Here is a 19,446-nt window from a genome sequence, read left to right as displayed (position 1 = left end):
GGCTTTTAAAAAGTCTGCTACGTAGTAGGTACTCAACACATTTGTTGAATGATTTAACTCAGTTGATAGATTGTATTATTTGTTCCCAGTTAGTTTTCCCTCCTCACTCTTAGATTGTTCCCTGTAGGTAGAGTACACTTACTACTCCAATGACTAGAGGCTTGGCCATGTGACATGCTTTGGCCAATGGAATGTGAGTACATGTGCCATAAGACTTGTCCAAGCAGAAGCTTAAAAGGCATTTGTGTGGTTTGGCTCTGTGCCCTCCCCCTACCCACCTTGAGTCCTCCACCATGAGAACAGCATGCCTAGATAGTGGCTGCTCCTTCATCCTGGGTGTTGGAATAAGAAGATTTTTGGAACTGAGCCAAGTCCACCAATTGGCTACAGTTGACCTGCAACTGACTGCAGCTCTCATATAACATGAGCGACTAAATGTTTGGTGTTGTGAGCTGTTGAGATTATGGGGTTGCTTGCTGCTGCATCAAAATACTGACTAATATTCCTATTTTGGGTCCATAATAAGTATTGAGAGCTTACTATTGGCCAAATATTGTGCTAGGAGTTGTACATAATTTCATTTTAATTATCACAACAACCCTATAAGGTAAGTTAGCTTCCCCACTTTAAAGCTAAAGAAAATAAGGTAAACTATTAAGTTAGTATTCAAATCCAGGTCAGTTTGAGCCTCATCCCTCTCCCCCAACAGCCCCCTGATGAGCCAAGGGGAAAGGAGGAGTGACGATGCAGGATCCCAGTTGAATGTGAAGGTTCTACTCCTATTTTAGAGAACCACTTCCTGCAGGGCTCTAGCTGCTGTAGGAGAACAGGGAAGCAGCATGTTCTTCTGAGTTCTTCCTTGTTTCTTGGCCCATAAAGAACTCTAGTTATCCAAAATGCCTTCTTTCATTCTCAGGAAGCCAAAAGCTGTCTTGAAGACCAAGATTTTAAGCCTACATATGCCACAGTCACATCCTGTGTAGCTCCTGGGTGCACAGTACCAGCCCCTAGTCCCAGAGGGGCTCTGACATGCCAGTAGTCTCTGCTGTCACAGGGTCACATCCACTGCTCTCCTGTGCCTCACTAGAGCACTCCTCATTCACTCTTTTCCTGTAGATCTTAGGATTTAATTAGAAATACTAAATGCTATTCTTTATCACTTCTCCCTGTAATATTTCCCTGAGTTCTATGAACTCTGAGCCTCACTACCCAATGCCCCATAATAGACACCATGTATGTTCCCTTAAATCAGGAGTTCCAGTTTTACCCACCTTAACCAGAAAATAATGTTTCACTTGGATTCAGGCATTTTGAAACAACCAAGTCATTTGTAAGTCAGTGACGCTATTTCTTATTATAATCAATAAGATACCATAGACTTAGGCAAGTCATTTACTCCCTTTTATGTATAGGTAGGTAATATCAGCCTTACTTACTTAGAAGGATCAAAAGGGATAATGTCCATGAAAGCCATTTAACACATAGAAAATCATTATAGTATCTAAATAAGCAAGAGCAACAATCAGATCATACCTTTCTTTATATTCCTGATTGGTGGTAAGTTGATATAAGAGCTAAAATAGTTGGAAGGGGTGAAGAGGTGAGTGTGTCCTGGAACAAAAAGTTGAGACTAGAAGGGACATTCTAGGGCCATGTTGGCTAGAGTAGGATTCATCTCATCTGGCCCAAAGCACTTGCCTTGCTTCAACAGTCCCCAGTATGACTACATTTAATTGTTCAGAGTGGACCCTATCCTGTCCACCAAGCACTCAGTGCTACTCCACTTGTTCCTCTGAAAATGCTAACAAGAGCTCTCCCTTCCCAGCTGCCATTTTTCATTCTAATCATTAGTGGTCAGGGAAAGGCTGAAGACAAATGGGGCTCCCTTCATGGCTCCTCACTAAGGATCTATTGCTTTGTAAGTTTGATTTCCAACTCATCAAAATTAAATGGAGAAAAGTTCAGAACCATAGAATCTTAGAGCTGAAAGTGACCTAAGACGTGACCTCATTCAAAAGATTATAATATATGCAACCCCATGTTCGCTGCAGCTTTATTTACAATAGCCAAGATATGGAAACAACCTAAGTGTTGGTCGCTTCATGAATGGATAAAGAAGATGCCATGTATATTTTTTATATGTGTGTGTGTATATATATATAAAATTTATATTTATATGCATGTACACACAATGGAATATTATTGAGCCATAAAAAAGAATAAAATCTTGCCATTTGCGACAACATGGATGGACCTTGAGTTCATTATGTTAAGTGAAATAAGTCAGAAAGACAAATACTGTATGATCTCACTTATACATGTAAACTTTAAAAACAAAAACAAAAAACCGAGCTCATCGATACAGAGAACAGATTGGTGGTTGCCAGAGGTGATGGGTGGGTGAAGAGGGTCAAAGGGTACAAGCTTCCAGTTATAAAATAAATAAGTCCCGAGGATATAATGCACAGCATGATGACTATAGTTAATAATACTGTGTTGAATATTTGAAAGTGGCTAACAGAATAAATGTTGAAAGTTATCACGAGAAAAAAATTTGTAACTATATATGGTGATGGATGTTAACTAGACTTATTGTTGCGATCATTTCATAATATATACAAACATGGACTCATGTTGTACACCTGAAACTAATATAATGTTACATGTCAATTATATCTCAATGAAAAAATAAAATAAAATTACATGCCAAAAAGAAAAAAACTGATCATAAGACCCAGATGCCATGGATATACAGTTAATTTGTGAAGAAGATGGGACTGGATTCCAATCCTCAAATCCAAGATCAGGGTTCTTTCCACTAACCAAGTCCTGGTACTAATACTACTAACGCTGTACTAAGAACTAGGTACTTGAACTAAGACCACAGCATGGTACTAGCATAGTGTTGCACTAGGACTACTAGAACTAATACCCAAATCTGTATAAACTAGACATTCAGCAGAATCATGAGTCTAAAATCTAAAGAGTAATGGGGATACTGAAACAACCCCCCTCTCCTAGTCCAGAGAGAAGCACCCAGGCTGAGCATGGTGGGACACGGAGAGGGCTGTGACAAGATGCTGAAAGAAGATGCTCCGGTATGAAAAAGGTCTCTTCCATGGAGGAAAGTAGAACAGAGGAGGGAGAAAAATTGAAAAGTATACAGGATCGGAAAGGAGATAATGGAAATTAAGGTGTCAGGAATCTCTAAAAGCAACTCTTCCTTCTCCAGGGCTAATTACACTTTAACCCTCCATACCCAAGCCCATCCTCTCATGGTCACCAGGCATCTACCTGAATGCAAACCAAACCAGCCACTGTGTCTGGATACCTCCCTGCCTGCTGCAGGCTGGGTTAGAAGCCACCATGAGGCACCCACAACAGTTAGTGCAGATCTCTATCATGGCCTTTGTACAGGGTACTCTATAACTGGGTGATCACAGTTCCATCACTGGAGTCTCCACCATCAAAACTGTAAGCTCCTTGAAGGCAGGGCTGTCTTATTAACCCCAGCACCATGCCTGGATGTGACAGTAATTCAGAAGCTGACTGTGCATGAATAAATGTATTAACTCAGCCATCACCTCTTCTGGGAGTTTGTTTCCGAGCTGCTCCACTCCCACCCCAGGTTTCAGGCATGTATGCCTCATCCGTGCTCTCGTAGCACCTGTGCGGCTCTCATGGCTCTTATCATAGGACCTCTTACCTCCATATCAAAATTACCTGAAAACTCATATGAGTCACTGACTAGACTGACAACTCTTTGAGGGCAAGGACTATGTCTTTCCTCTCTTTATTCTCAGCACCTATCATGATACATAGAAACCACAGGAATTGAATACAGACTTGAAGAAAGGATGAATAAATGAATGAATACAACCAAAAGGGTACCAAAAGAAATGCTAATAGAACAAGCACTCTTTGTCACAGAGACCCAAAAGAGTCTCCAGGAAAACGAATTGCCTGCTCCCAAAGTGTCGCCACAGCTCTGGCGTTTCTTGCAGCCTCTGCTGCCAGGAGGGGCTGAAACGCCATCCATATTCAGGAACAAAGACAGAGTGAACCCTCCTCAAGTCGTATTGCTAGATGGCACCTGTTGCTAAAATAGCAGCTGGTAAGCATTTTGTTTTGTGCAAAATGACAAGGACAACAACAACAAAACAATTTATTACAGGAAGCAGCATCACAATGACAATGAGAAATCATGAGGCTAAATATACAGCAGAAAAAAATACAGAATTTTTGTAATGAAAGACGAGGAAGGAGCTGCTAGAGTCCGAGGAAAAAAGCCTGAAGTGTTGATTAGAAATTGCTCAGCCAGCATGAAAAGAGAGAAACTAGGGGGTGGGGGGTGGGGGGGGGGGAAGGGGAGGAGAGGAAGAGAAAAAGAGAGAAGAGAGAGAAAGGGAGGGAGAGGGAGAAGGAATGTGGTTTTTTTCCTGGCTCTCTGACTCATTTTTAATCTGTCCTTTCCTTTCTCCCTCCCCTTCCACCACCCCCTCAAGAGAGAATTCATTGATTGGGCTGGACTAAAATGTCTTACCTTTTGTCTCCTGGTTGCTCTGTGAACGATGAGTCTGAATCCATCTCATCCTTGACTGTTCCTCTCTCTTCCCTCCCTCCCTCTCCCCAGCCGCCATTGTTAGCTGCTTCACTTTGCTGAGGCTGAGGCTTGTCCACGGTGGGATGCGGGGGAAGGGGAAACTGGGACCAGGGGATGCCAGTGGGTGATCAGTGGGACCTCTGGAGCCAGGCTTACTTGCAGAGCCTGGAAGTCCCAGCCCTCTGACAGCTGGGATGGCCCTGATAACTAACCTGTTGCCTGCTTCCAGGCAGGAGCAACCTCTCCAGGTGCGGATGGGAGAAGGCACAGACCAGATGAAGCAGCACCTCCCCTCAAGACAAAAACAACCCCCACACACACACACACCCCACAAAGCTCAGAGAGGGAGCTCAGGAGAGTGCAAACAGGACTGGCCCGGGGTTTGGGAGGACTGGGTCTAGTGCCCGCTCCAACACAAACTTGCTGTGTGTACATTGCCTCTCTGGACCTCCATTTGTATAAACTGAGAGGACTGAATTAGATGGTCCCAGGGACCATTTCATGAAAAGCTGTCAGCCATCTATCAAGGGCTATATGTTCCCGTTCTGCCCCATGCCCTGCAAATCCCTAGAGAGCTTTTTTTGGGTATACCCCAGGGTGTCTGGAAGAGCACCTCTGACTTGGGGACCCCTCCCCAGATGCCTAGCTGACTTCAGGGAGGTGGTGATAGAGGTTCAAGGCCAAAGTTCCCCTCAAGTATGATAATTGAGAAGTAGAGGCAAATTAAGGACATTCAGAATCAGTGAGGGTGGAAGTAGAAGGCACTGGGAGGCCAGGGGAGTGGGGAGGCATGGATCAGGCAATCCCTGAAATTAGAGATGATTCATATTTGAATAATGTGGGAGGGATGAGCTCAGAGAAGCCAAGAGAAGAGGCTAATTCTGCTGAGGGACCCCTCCCCAAACCTAAACCCCGCAGGGGGCAAGAGCCAGTGTTAGGGACCCTTCATTAGGAATAGAAAAAAAAACTGAGGCAATCTATATTCTTATTTGAAGCTCAGGGACATAGTGGTTTTGTCTTTCTTCTTAAATGTATTTTACCCTCTTTCAATCACTTGCCTTAGATATTTTTATCTTGTTCCTCTTTTCCTACTGACTTGATTTTTCCCAGTCTTCAATGCTCCCAGAGGGGACACAACTTTGTTCTTGGTGCTATTTTCCATTTTCTCTCCTGCCCTTCACTACCCCATCTTGTCTTCACCACTTTTCTGCTCCCTTGTTCCTCTCCTCCATCACTTGGTTCCACCTTGCTTTGAATTGTTGCCTCAGACCCAGTCCAGACCACCCAAGCCTTCCTAACCCCTCCACCTCCACCCAAGGCAGGGCTGCTCTGTGAATCTCTCAGGGCTGCCCATTCAGCCTGGCCACCTATCTCTCAACCTCACAGATCATCCTGTGGGAACACGTGTTAGGAACTAGAGCCTTTCCAGACCCCAGGAGGGTGGGGAGAAAGTTCACCAAAAGGTAGGGGGAAACACGGAGGTCTCAGCTAGAGGGAGTGACTCTAATGCTAAGGCAAGGCCCTACCTTCTGAATATCTCTGCAAATTATCTTTATTAGAGGGTGTTCCCACCTGTTTATGGGGGGAGGAAGGTTCTTCTCTTCTATGGGACCACTCCCCAAATGGTACCAAATGCGAGTGGGGCCCTCAACTCCACAACCAATCAAGCCTCCATCCCCATGTCCTTCCTCATCCCCGCTCCCCTGCACACCTGGGAGCCACTGAAGAATGCCCCTGGGGCTCCCGGCTTCTCTAGGGAAGGAATTAAGAAGACACTCCTTTACTTCCAACCCCCAGAAAACCAGTTCTCTTAATTAATCAGTTTCCTCCGAGCTTTCATTTTTTTTCCCAACCAGGCTTTTCCCAGGACTCACAGCATTACAAACTCAAGATAAGACCAAGGAAGAACCGTTGTATGGAAGGAGAAATGCACACTGGAAAGAACAATCTCTTATCTCGAATGAGTCAAAACACCTGCATCTCGATCCAGCTCACTTGACACCGGGTTTCTCCCCGCCTCCCCCATCATTCTAACACACACACACCCCTCCCCCCACTTACCACCAGCCTGCTAAGCAGCTTTAAGCACAATGGGGGGTAACTGGGGGTGCGGTGCGGTGGGCTAGGGTTAGAACAGTACCAGTACCGGAATACATATAAAGTTATCCGTCTCGGTAGAAAACGCCTCTTACCTGTTAGCCAGAAGAGAGCAACCCACGCCAGCACGACCCTGTCCATTTTCCCCAACTTCCCATCCAGATTAAGGAGTGAGGGAAGTGGGAAGCGACAGAGACGGGAGGATCGAGGTAACCGAGCGGCGGAGGCGACGGCGGGCGCGAGCGGGCCCCCGGCGTCCCTGGGCGCCGCCGCCCGCCGCCCGGGCCGCGCAGGCGGGGCCCCGGGCTGACCGCGCCGCCGGCGGCACGCGCGCTGCCGCGGCTCCCGTGGTCCGCGCGGCGCTCGGCGGCGCCTTCCCCGCCGGCTGGCGCACCCGCACGCCCAGGCAGCGCAGCCCACCGAGCGCCTTCCGGCCGCAGAGCGCGCCGCGCGGGGGAGCTCGGCCGCCGGCTCCCGGCCCTGCCGCCAGCCGCCCCGGGGCTACCAAAGTTTCTCGGTCACGTGCACGCCCCTGCGGCTCGCAGGTCAGCGCTGAGTGACAAAGTACAGGGGGGAGAGGGGGCGTGGGGGAGGCGGCAGGGCGGGCTGCGCGGAGCCGGGAGCGATCAGCGCGGCTGCTCCCAGCGAAGCCAGCGTTCGGGACCCGAGCCAAAAGCGGGGCTGGGGACTCTAGGAGGGGGAGTCTGGGTACGCACGTGGCCAGGGCCATTCTGAACTGGGACAGAGGGACCTGCGGGGACTTGGCATAACTTGTTGGCAAGGGTGTGCGCTTTCGCTGACCCCCCTGCCCCTCCGTTCGGTTCCCTTTTTGACAGTGCAAGGAACCGAGGGGCTCAGCAGAATTGGAAAAGGTAGGCGGGAATCCCGCGTCGAAACTTTCTCCTGTTAAAACATTATGAGGTTAAAGCATTATGAGATAAGGGCATGCAGCTCTTTAACAGAAAATATGTAAAACTAGAATGAAATGAACAATTATACGGCTCACATTTGTCCAACACTTAATCGCTTCTCGGCCTTTTGGCTAAAATCAGGCGCATTTGTACAACACTTTACAGTTTGCAGGGCGCATTAACATGGATTACTCCATTTCTTAAAAGGATTTTGTGTGTGTAGGAAAGCATTCTAAATGTATGTGTTTCGAGACAACCGAGAAATGTGTATGTTAACGAACATATTAAGCATCTACTAGGTGCTAAGAACCAAGGCTACAAAGATGAGGAAGACAGACTTCCTGCCATTAAGGGGCCTCATCTTGGGTCCAGGAGAGGGAGGAAGATCAGTACATTGATCACAAAACGCATACTGGTAGTAAAACAGAGCAAATGCGATGATGGAGATCTGGAGAAAGGGCCCTCAGAACATGAAGGAAGGAGCAGTTTAGTGGGGACTGGGGGAGAGTGGGCAACACCACAGTAAAGAAGGGGTAACATCTCAATTGGTATTTGCAGAATGGGCAAGATTTGTGCTATTGAGGGATTGGGGGTGGAAAGGGGACAGGGCAGGGGGAATTCTGGGCAGAGGAAAGAAAGGAGACAAGGCAGAAAGGTAGAAAATTCCTCTGAAAACAGAGTGGTTCTAGGCTTGAGGAGAGTCCCTGGAGAGAGACTCTACATGCTTAGGAATGAACGAACGTATATGTTAAACGGGGATGAGATGTGAACATCAAAATGGTGAGAACTGACTGGTCTTTCATGGCTGCCTGACATCGCAATTCCCTTCTTATTTTCAAGGAATCCCAACTATGGAAGCCAAAAAGTCTAGAGCAGTCTCCCCAACCGGGGACCCTCTCACTCAGAGCTTTTTGAACCTGGAGCACATGAGGCAAGAAGCAGAGTCAGCGGAGAATCAGTTTTGCTGCTGAGGTGGGCAGCTGGCGTCCAGTGTTCACAGGCCAGCCATGGCAGAGGTCAGGCCATCAGACTACTGTGATGTGTGGTTTTTGGCTGTCCTCTTGGTTGTGTAGCCTCTCTGGGTTCCAGCTCACTTTCTACACCTGGCTCGTCAGCCTTCCTGGCAATTCTGTGAGCCACCGCATATCCTCTTGTAAATTCTCTCTTTGCTTATTTTGGCGAGAGATGATTTCTGAAGCTTGCAATTAAGAACCCTGACTAATATGCTGTGTGAGAGAAATTTGGAGGATTATTTTCTTTCATATACAAAAGAAGGAAGGAAGGAGGGAGGGAAGGAAGAAAGGAAGGAAGGGAGGGAGGAAGGAAGAAAGGAAGGAAGGAAGGAAGGGGAAAATTGAAATAAAGGAGATACCTAACATTTGTGGGTTTCCTATTAGGTTCTAGACACAGTCCTAGATGTTTCACAAGCTTTCTTGGTTAATCCTAATGAGGAAACTCAGGCCCAGAGAATTTAATTATCTTCTTAAGATCAGGTAGCTAGCAAGTGGCAAAGGTAGGATTTGAACTGAGATCTTTTGGCTCAAAGCATATTCCCTTTGCACTATAAAACTGACATCTAGACCAGAGGGTTGATATGATGATGTATTTGTATCATCTACAAATTATTTACACACATTTACTGTGTGTGTGTATATGCACATGTGCCCACGCACACAGAGCATAAAAGAGTTTGAATAGTGTTTAGTATTTAAGCATACATAATGATGGTATTTTATGCAAAACTTGGACATTAGAGTTGAGAAATTGGACATGGGGGATGGACTGAGCTAAGGGAACCTGGATGTGCATGGAAAGTGGAAAGTGAAAGCCCACAGAAGTGAGCTTTGAATGTGTGCTTGGAGTTTGTATGTCAGCAAGGAGTCAGGGCACTTGGGGAAAAGCTTGTGCCAGAGTGAATCACAGAATGCATGGGCCTTGTCCACCATCCAGGGAATTTATTTTCTGTGTAGCACCCTGCATGTCTATCTTCTAGCTAGAGAGATAGTTGATCAGCATCTTCCTGAGTGGGTGGAGCCTGGGCCATCCCTAAGGAGATGCTAAACTGGACTAAATCATGGTGCGTACCCCTCCCTAATGCACATTATTACCAAGGTGATGGAGGGTTAAGAGGAACTTTAACGGTACACCTGATGATTCAAAACATGCAGCCTAAAGGATGGAGGTAGGAGGAGGGTGGGACAATGGTATTATTTTGCTGTATTGGTGGAGGTAGCAGGATATGACACCAGAACCCTGGTGCTCTTCCAAGTGTGGTTTTTGAACTTTGGCATCAGAATCACATAAAAGTGTTTGCTTAAATGCAGATTACCAGTCTCTACTAAAAACTATGAGATCAGAAATTCTGGGTGGGGCCTGGAAATCTGCATTTTAACTGCCTTCCTCACATTCTTCTGAAGCTCACTAATGTTTAAGAAGCATTACTTAATCACTTTTTTGTTTTTCTGGGAGGCTGTTGAGTTGATGTTTGCAAATGAGCCTCAGATTCAGATCTGGTTAAGCTCCAGTTGTCCGTTTATCCTGGCCAAATAGGACAGGACCCCCATAGAGATGAATTTTTCACCGCCAAGGGAAGGGTCTGGATCCCCAACACTTCAAACTTTCTGCTGCAACCAGAGACAAAATGTCAGAATATAGGCCTGTGTGGGACCAGATCAGGATTCCCAGGAAGCCACAGCTGGAATTGTATATGATGGGGAGTGGGTGTGGACTGACAGGAGGCTTTGCCAAAGTTGCACCCTTTAGAACAGAATTAGGACATGGAGAAAAGAGAAGTGAACCACCGCAAGGAGACAGGCTGGTAGCTGGTAGCAACCACATAGTTATAAATATAATGCAGCTGAATCCTCTTTAAGACATGATTTCATTGCAGGCACATAGGCATGCATGCACATGAATTCTGCTGAATGTAGATCTTTTTAAAGCACACAGATAATATCACATTTCTACTTCTCTCTGATCTGTTCTTCCAGGAGGAATCTATGAGGTGTGACTTTAAAACAGATACCATGTTTCTTACCTAAGTTTTGTTCCTCTTTCCTTCCCTTGTGCTACCTTTTCAGTTTGTTAATGTTCCCCATCCCCCATATCTTCAAAACCACCTTTAATGAATTATAATTTTTTTAAAAAATCTAAATTAAAGTGATAAACTAAAATAAATAAACAAACAAACAAATACTGGAGACTCTAGGCACCCTGTACTGGAAACTGGTAACATTTTCAATCTGGAAGCCCTTTCATATTTCAGAATAAATTGTTTCATTAAGAAAATGCTTTAAAGAAAGGAAATGCAAATATAAAGCACATGATGCCAAAGATTTTTAAAAAGCTGTACTGCCAAGAACAGTGGTAAGTATATAATAAGTAAAAGATTGGGAGAATGTACTGAAAATTTCACATACTTGAAGCAGATTTAACCCAAGAGCGTGCTGTCTCAGGCTTCAAGTCAAACTGCGGAGGTGCAGGGGGGGCAGAATTCGATGATGTCTGCTTGCCCCGTCCTGAGGCCAGACCCCACCAACGGTGGGCAGCCCCCACCTGAGTTAGCTCGCTATGCTTTCCCCACAGAGGTCTATCCAAGGATAATGTGCAGACCAAAAGAGCAGAACATCAAACTATATTTAGGGCATGGTCTCAAATATGGAAAATGTATTTAAAAGAGATAATGGAAACAACAAGAGTAATAATGGTTATCTCAGGTAGGATAGTCATTCATTTATATTTTCTTCTTTAGATTTTCTACATGTCTGATAGTTCTACAATGTAGAAGGAGTTGCTTGGACAAAAGATACAGCTGTGCCACAATTTACTCAGTCTCTGGGACATCCCTGGAGGAAGGAGAGAGTCACCTAGAAGGGGTGACAGGTATTTTGTCAGGACTGTATCTTTAGCCAGATACAAAGCCCCCAAATGTACACCTGCACTCTTCTGTCTCAATCATGAGCTGTTAATCAAGTTAATTATGAGCAGTTGAAGCCCTGGCAGCCCTTAGTGACTGACAGTTCAACCTATAATTTCTCTTTGAGTTACAGAGCCGAAGATGAAGTAAGGCTACTTCTCTTTTAGGAGCCCTATCTCCAGTTTCTGCTTTTGTTGTTTCAGTGTTAAGCCTCCTTTGGAAACTGGCACAGCATCAACAGCCCCCCAGATTAGCAGCAGAGCAGATTCCAGTGATCAAGCAGCATCCTTTAGCCCAAAGGGGGAATGATGAAGGGGGCCTGTCTTTCTGTATTTTATCAAGGCTTTGGGTTCTAGGTCTTGGCGATTAAGCCAGAAGATTGCTTCTCAGCCCTAAGCATTCTCCTAGAGGCCTTCTCCCCTGGCACGGGTCAAAGACAGAGCCCAGGAGAGGGAAGTGAGCCAGAATAAGTATGTCATCCAATGACCTCATCCCCAGAAAACAGGCAGGTAAGGCAGCTGGAACAACAGAGTCAGAACACTGAACAGCACGAAGGGAAGCAGCTCTAGCAACGGAAGGGTCATTTGCGGGCTCTCGAAAGCTAGTGTTAAAGAACAGCAGCCTTGATCTTTGTGTTGGAGTTGTGGGGTGAGGCTCTCTCTTGAATCATTAATTCTGTACTCCTACCCAATTCTGAGTGGGTGTCCTATACATAGAGATGATCAATATATATTTCTGTCTAATTAATTACAACCTGTTCCAGGGCCTTCTTCCCTCTTCCTCATCTTCTCTTCTCTCTTTCTTGAATTCATTCATTTATTTATTCCATACACATTCACTGAGCACCTACTGTATTGTAGATACTATGCTGTCTAGAAATTCAAGATGAGTAGGAATTCAAAGATGGATGAGTCACAGCCTCTTCTGTCAAAGAGCTTACAGTTGAGTTGTAGCCGTGTGTGTGTGTGTGTGTGTGTGTGTGTGTGTGTGTGTGTGTTGGGGTGGGGGAGAGACAGACACATGGCCTTTAAATGTGATAGTGTGACAGGGCCCATATTAGGACATGTTCTAGGTATGGTTTGGGAACAAAGGGAGAGGGGTCAGTTACCCGTCTGGAGTGCTGGTCAGCGATATCTTCATGAAAAGGTGACCCCTGAGCTAAGTCTTAAACATGATCCGGGCAGAATTTCTAAAAGCAGAAATGGAGCAGGAGGTAGTACAGATGCATAAGCAATGGGCCGAGATGAGCGTGGGGCCTGCTGCCAGGAATATGAGTCAGCAATGAGGCTGGAAAAGTTGGCTGAGGTCGGACCAAGGTGATCCAGGCTATCAGGTCTGGACTGAACTCTGCAGGTAATGGACCACCCATAAGGATATCTAAGCAGAAGAACAAGATCAGACCTGTATTTCAGCCAAGTTATTGTGGCCACAGGATGTAGGATGTATTGGTGGAAAGAGAGACAACAGGCAGAGGCCTCTTCCATGGGAGAGCTCATCACAAGAGCCCAAGAAGGAACAAGTACCAGAACTAAGCTATAGCGTGGCAGTAATGAGAAGCAAATAGTATGTAAAAGAGACATTACAGGGAGACACAAGAAGTAGAATCCACATGACCCGACAACAGGTTGCATGTATATAGACTGAGCAAGCCAAGGAATCAACCAGACTTCAGGGTGAGTTACTCAAGAATGTGGTGTGCATTCAGGCAATATCTAGAGATGATGGGGAACTTGGAAATTCCCCTTTTTTGCTTTGGCAAAGCACCGTGTAATAAACATCCTTGAGCACCTATAATGAACAACTTGGAATACTTATGTTAAAGAAGCAGGGATCTCACAGAGGTCAGAGCCGCTCATGGGCTGTGTGGCCTGGGGAAGGCACTTTACCACTCTGAGCCTCGATTTCTCACTCTGCAAAATGGGGATGATCATTGAATCTATTTCATAGGGTTGTTATGAAGAGGAGAGATGAGATCACACTGTGCAGTGTTTAGCAGGGAGTCTGACACGGTAGCTTTCAATGAATGTTAGCTATTATTACTATTATTATTAGCACGGGTTGGAGGATGCACTTTAACCGTACTGTCAGGGCCTTAATTTAAACTAGCATCAGGACAAAAATAGCATGAGGAAAAACATTTTCCGAAAATGCTGTTTCTTTTGGGGTGGTTTCATAACACTCATTCAGCTGAAAATCACACCTCATACTTAATATTAAAAAAAAAAAAGTAGAAGCCATCCAAATTTCCAATGGCTTCTCACCCCTTTAGATTGAAATCGAAAATCCTCACAGTGACCTTATAAGCCCTGTATGATTTGGCCCAAGCTCCCTCTGCAATATCCTCTCTGCTCTCCCCCTTGCTCACTTCACTCCAGCCACAGACTTACTTTGCTATTCCTTAAACACCCCTGACGTGTGCCCACCTTGGAGTTTTTGCACTTTCTATTCCCTTGGTCTGGAACGCTCTTTGCCTGACATCTTCATGGTTTGCTTCCTCACATCCAGTGTTTGCTTCAATTTCATTTTTTCAAATAGAGGCTCTTCTGACCACCCTAAAATTGTCCCCTCCATCAGTCCCTATTTCCTTATCCTGTATTATCTTTCTTCATTGGACTTATTGTCCAATAAGATGTTCGGACATCTTATTATATACATAGTTGTTTATTTCTTTATTGTCTGCCTTCCTCATTATTAGGTTTGTTCTGTTCAATTTATTATTGTGCCTGAAATAGAGCCTAGCCCTCAGCAGACTCTTAATATTTATTAAATGAATGAAGCACTTCCTCTTAGAAACTCTTCTCTTAGTTTCCGTGGTTTTCTCCCTGCTTCCTCAGACATTCCTTCATCCTTACCTTTACTGGGTTTTCTTTTTCTAACTGACTTCTAAATGCTGGTGTTCCTCAGGACTCCATCCTGGATCCTTTTTTTCTCTCTTCACTCTCAGCCTAAGCAATCGCATCTATTTCCATGAATTTAAGTACCAGCTTTATGTGGCTTACTTCCAAATTCTATCTCTAGCCCAGAACTCCAGACTTAGCCGATTGCCTGCTTGACATCTCCACTTGACTGTATAATAGGCATTTCAAAATTAACATGTCCATAACTGGATTCTAGATCCCCCCCCGGCCCCTGCCATGCATACCCCCAACAAAAACCTGCCCCCCTCTAGAATTTCTGAATAGGAAGATCAATGTGGTTGGAAAAAGGGAAGAACTGTTCTGTTTACATAGGACTTTACTTAAGTAAAACTGGAAAAAAAATCAATTGTATCAAAGAAGGAGAGGAGCAGGTAATAGAATTATGAGTGTTGGACCCTCTTTGGCACTAGCACAGTCCTCGCTATTTTACAAAAAGACACCACTTGCCACTGGGTTACCCGAGTCGAAACTCTAGGATTCCTCCCTTTCTCTTACTTCTGCAGCCAATCCATCAGCTAGTTCTGTTTTTCCACAAAGTACAATTGAAACCGTCCTCATGTCTCCATGTCTGCTCCATGTCTCTGTTCTAGGTCATCATCATCTCACGTGGACTCCTGAAGAAGCCTCCTAACTCATCTCCTCGTGCCCATTCTTGCTGATTTGAACCTGTTCTCCGACTAGCATCAAGAGTGACCTTCTTAAACTGTAAACTATATAATGACACTTTAAAAAAATCCCTTAAATGACCACCCATGTCCTTAGAGTAATACTTGAACCCCTGACACTGGCCATGCCCAAATCTCTGCTGGTCACTCTATCCTCAGCATGCACCCCTCTCCACCTGACTAGATACACTTCAGCAACACCAACCAGTCTTCCATCTGTTCTGAGGATTCAACAAATTCTTTATTGCGTGAGGCCTTTTCATGTGCTGTTCCCTCTGTCTGGAATGCTCTTCTTTCAGCTCTTCGCATGACTAGCTCCGTACCTTTGCATCCTTTCTCATTTTAAATGGCACCTCCTCAGAGAGGTTTGCCTCCGATCACCTATTTAAACATTTAACAGTTAAATCAAAATATTATTTTGAATTTTTAAAGTAAGATAAAGCGATCTTGGCCAAGATGGAGTAACAGGACATGAATTTATCCAGCAGCCTGAAACAACTAAAAAACTGGTTAAAATATATGAAACAATGTTTTCAGATACTGGACATCAGGAAGCAGAGATGAGTCATCCTTGAAAGAACAGAAACAGGGTGAGCCCTGTGATTGCCCCAGGTTGCTGCCCAGAGAGAGAATCCAGAATGCAGCATTAAGAGGGGTAACCTAGGCAGAGTCCTGTGGTCTCCCTGGGTTAAGGAGATGGTGTTGGGTGTCTGGTAGGCCAGGGTGACTAGAGTTCACAGGGCAGAGTACCAGACAGAGAGAGCAGCACAAAGAAAAAGCTCTGGAAATCTGCTGAGGATCTCCCTTGGAGCTCCAGCTGAATACTGATCAGTGCATGTGTGGGAGGAAACTATACAGTGCCAGGGAAAGAACAACGTGAAAGGATTAGAAGGAACAATCCTTGAAATTCACACAGGGCTAGAAATAGTCTGTGTTTCCATTAGCCAAAGTGGAAAAACCTCCAAATTCATGGGTTGTCAGGAAGAGTACTCAGAAGGGTGTTATATCAGCAGAGGAGAAAATTAGTCCTAAAGGTTGCTCTGATTCCGAATAACAAGGCATAAAAGCAAACCTCAAAAGGAGGAAAAACTAGACTAAAATTGTTTCCAAATAACATAACACAAAGCACAAGAATATTTATAAGAATACAAAAATATGCAGCATTCAACAGGGTAAAATTTACAACCATCATCCAACCAAATATTGCCAAGCTTACAGAGAAGCAGGACAAAATACAACCCATAATAAGGAGAAAAATCAACCAGTAGAAACAGACCCAGAAATGACACAGATGATGAAATGAGTAGGCAAAGACATTTAGTAGTTATTATAACTATATTCCTTATTATAACTACATTCCATGTTAAAGCTAGAGGACAGATAGACCATGTTAAGTAGAAATATAGAAGATATAGAGAAGATTTAAATCAAATTCTGGAGATGAAAACTAAATGATTTGATACAAAAAATACACTGGATGGGATGAGTAACGAATTAGACACTGCAGACGAAAAGATTAGTAAACCTGAAGAAATAGCAGTAGAAAATGCAAAATGAAATGCAAAGAACAAAGACTGAAGGGAAAAAAATGAATAGAATATTAGTGAACTATGGGGCAACTTCAAGCAGCCTAAGGGGGTCGTGAGGAAACTTTTGGGGGTGGATATGTTCATTATCTTGATGGTGGTGATGGTTTCACAGCTGTACACATGTTAAAGCTCATCAAGTCGTATGCTTTAGATATACGTATTTAACTTACTGTACTTCCATCATGTCTCAACATTGGTATAAAAAAGCAGTCTGGAACTAGAATCCCAGATAATAACATGGGAGATGGCAATGAGGTGGTGGAGCAGTGGGTTGGGATACTAAATGAGGGGAAGCAATAGCTTTCTAAGCTTCTTGTCTATTTGGGAAGAATGGGTCTATTTGTCTAATAGGTAATGGGTACCTATTAACTGTATAAGTTGTTATAAAAATATATTTTAAAACAAGTGTCTTAAAAATATGGGTAGCTACTGAATGAAGCAAAATAGAATGCATAACTTGAAACCAATGTAAGAGAAAGTAGGGCAAAAAATAACTGATCAATCCAACTAAAGCAGAAAAAGGAAAAATAAGAAAACTAGAAAGATAGTAAATAGAAATTGAAAATACTTGAATGAAGCTTTTTATTCAAGAAACTAGAAAAAGAACCACAAACTAGCCTGAAGTAATAGAAAGAGGGACTCTGTAAACTTAAAGCAGAAATAAAAAGGAATAGGAAAACTGTAAAGTTCATCAATAAAACCCAAAGTTGTTTTATTTTAAAGATCAATAAAATAAACTTTGGCAAGTATTAAGAGGAAAAAAGACAAGGTATAAACATTAGGAATTATGTATATTTTAAATTACAAGCAAATATTTTATGCCAATAAATTTTGTTTTTTAAATCAACTTTATTGAAGTATAATTTACACACAATAAAATGCACACCTTTTAAATGTATTATTTGAGGAGTTTTGATAACTATATGCCACCTGTAACTACTACCACCACAATCAAGGTATAGAATATTTCTGACAACCCAGGAGTTCTCTTGTCAGTTCTCAGTCAATCCCCTTTGTCTACCTCTTGGCCCTAGGTAACTGCTGATCTGATTTCTAAATGATAGTTTTGCCTTTTATTGAGTTTTGTATAAGTGGAATCATACAGTATCTATCCTTTTACGTATGCCTTTTTTCATTCAACAAAATTATCTTGAAATTCATCCATGTTGAATATCAATAGTTCATTGCGTTTCATTCCTGGATAGCAGTCTACTATGGATATACCACAACTTTTAAATCAGTTCATCTCTTAGTGAACACTTGGGTTGTCCAGTTTGGGGCTCTTATAAATAGAGCTGCTTTGAAATTCATTTCCAAGGGGATATATTTTTTCATTTCTCCTAAATGAGTGGAAGTTCTTGGTCCTATGATAAATGTATGTGTAACTTTGTAAGAAACTGCCACTGTATGAAAATTCTAGTTATGTCACATTCTTGCCAACATTTTACAGCAATATAAATGAAAACCTAAATGAAATAGACAATTTTATAAAAAGTAATGAATTACCAAAATTGGTTGAAGGAAAGGTAAGAAACCTGAAAAGACTAATAACCATACAAAGTATTGAAATGGTAATCAAAGGTCAACCCCACCCTCCAAAGATATACTATGATCAAAGAGTTTTACTAGTGAAGTTCTACCAAACTGTCCAGGAATAGATAATTCCATCTGTTGTTCAAAGTGAACAGAGAAAAAAGATAGCAGTTCATTTTATGAGGCTATTACAACGCTGATACCAACATTTTGTAAGGATATCAGGAAAAAATCTGTAACTTAATATCACTTCAGTCAAGGAAGCAAAAATCCCACATTAAGTATGCTTTAAAAAATAAGCAATGCCAAGCATGATCAAGAAGAGATTATAGTAGTAGGAATGGTAGGATGCTTTAACATTAGAAAAACTTAGCAATATCATTTATTGAGCTAACCAATTAAAGGATAAAACCATACGGTCATCTGAAAAGATGCACAAAAAGCATTTAATAAAATTTCAACTCCTGTTCTTGATTTTAAAACATATACATACAACACGTATACACATACTCAATAAACTGAACACAGATAGGAATTCCTGCTGGAAGCACATATTACTAGAAAATCCAATAAAATCGATTGGCACTATTTGAACCAATCTGAGAGTTCAGCAGGGTGACTAAATACACAAGATTAACAGTAAAATCAATACCTTCTCCACACATCAGCGGTAACTAATTAGAAAATATAATGGAAAAAAGAAATACATATAATAGTTCCAAATATATTCTAGGAATAAAACAACCAATAAATAAATAAATAAATAAATAAACCAGACCTTTATGAGGAAATCTATAAAACTTTATTCAAAGACATTATTTAAAATCTCAGCCTCTTACTGTACGTTTCCTTACAAACACTTAAGAAAAACTGCGTTTTTAAAAACCATGTTCTTTGAAACAATAATGTCAGTTAAGAATGGGGAAAACCCAAATCAAATCATACTGGTGGTTTTCGTCATCTTACCCGCCTCCCTTACCCTTAGATTATAAACTTCTTGAGGGAAAAGATCTTGTTTGTCGCGTTCTTCACTCTGTCCCCCCATCCAATACCTTTCACAATTCTCAGCACGGATTTGGCCCCTTACAGTTGTAAAACATCGAAGAACCTGAAACACTTGCTGGTCCTCTTTCTCTCTACCTATTTTGATGGATGTTACGCAATAATATACGGAAATTGCTCCAAGCCTTCCACGTGACAAGACCTCCGCCAAC

General features: G+C 43.1%; 1 protein-coding gene across 2 annotated transcripts in view; it reads right to left on the bottom strand.

The window, feature by feature from the left end:
• ILDR2 (immunoglobulin like domain containing receptor 2) overlaps positions 1 to 6,988 on the bottom strand; it is a 58,163-nt gene extending 51,175 nt beyond the window's left edge. For both annotated transcript variants that reach the window (XM_061183146.1, XM_061183147.1), the window contains exon 1: positions 6,796 to 6,988. In XM_061183146.1, coding sequence (XP_061039129.1) covers positions 6,796 to 6,841 — 46 coding nt within the window. In that variant the 5' untranslated portion in view covers positions 6,842 to 6,988. The remainder of the gene's footprint in view (positions 1 to 6,795) is intronic.
• Positions 6,989 to 19,446: the final 12,458 nt, after the last annotated feature.

The sequence above is a fragment of the Eubalaena glacialis genome, chromosome 3, assembly GCF_028564815.1.
Source record: "Eubalaena glacialis isolate mEubGla1 chromosome 3, mEubGla1.1.hap2.+ XY, whole genome shotgun sequence".
Taxonomy (NCBI): Eukaryota; Metazoa; Chordata; class Mammalia; order Artiodactyla; family Balaenidae; genus Eubalaena; species Eubalaena glacialis.
Note: the sequence above shows the minus strand (reverse complement) of the source record. Positions and strands in the feature narration are given on the sequence as shown.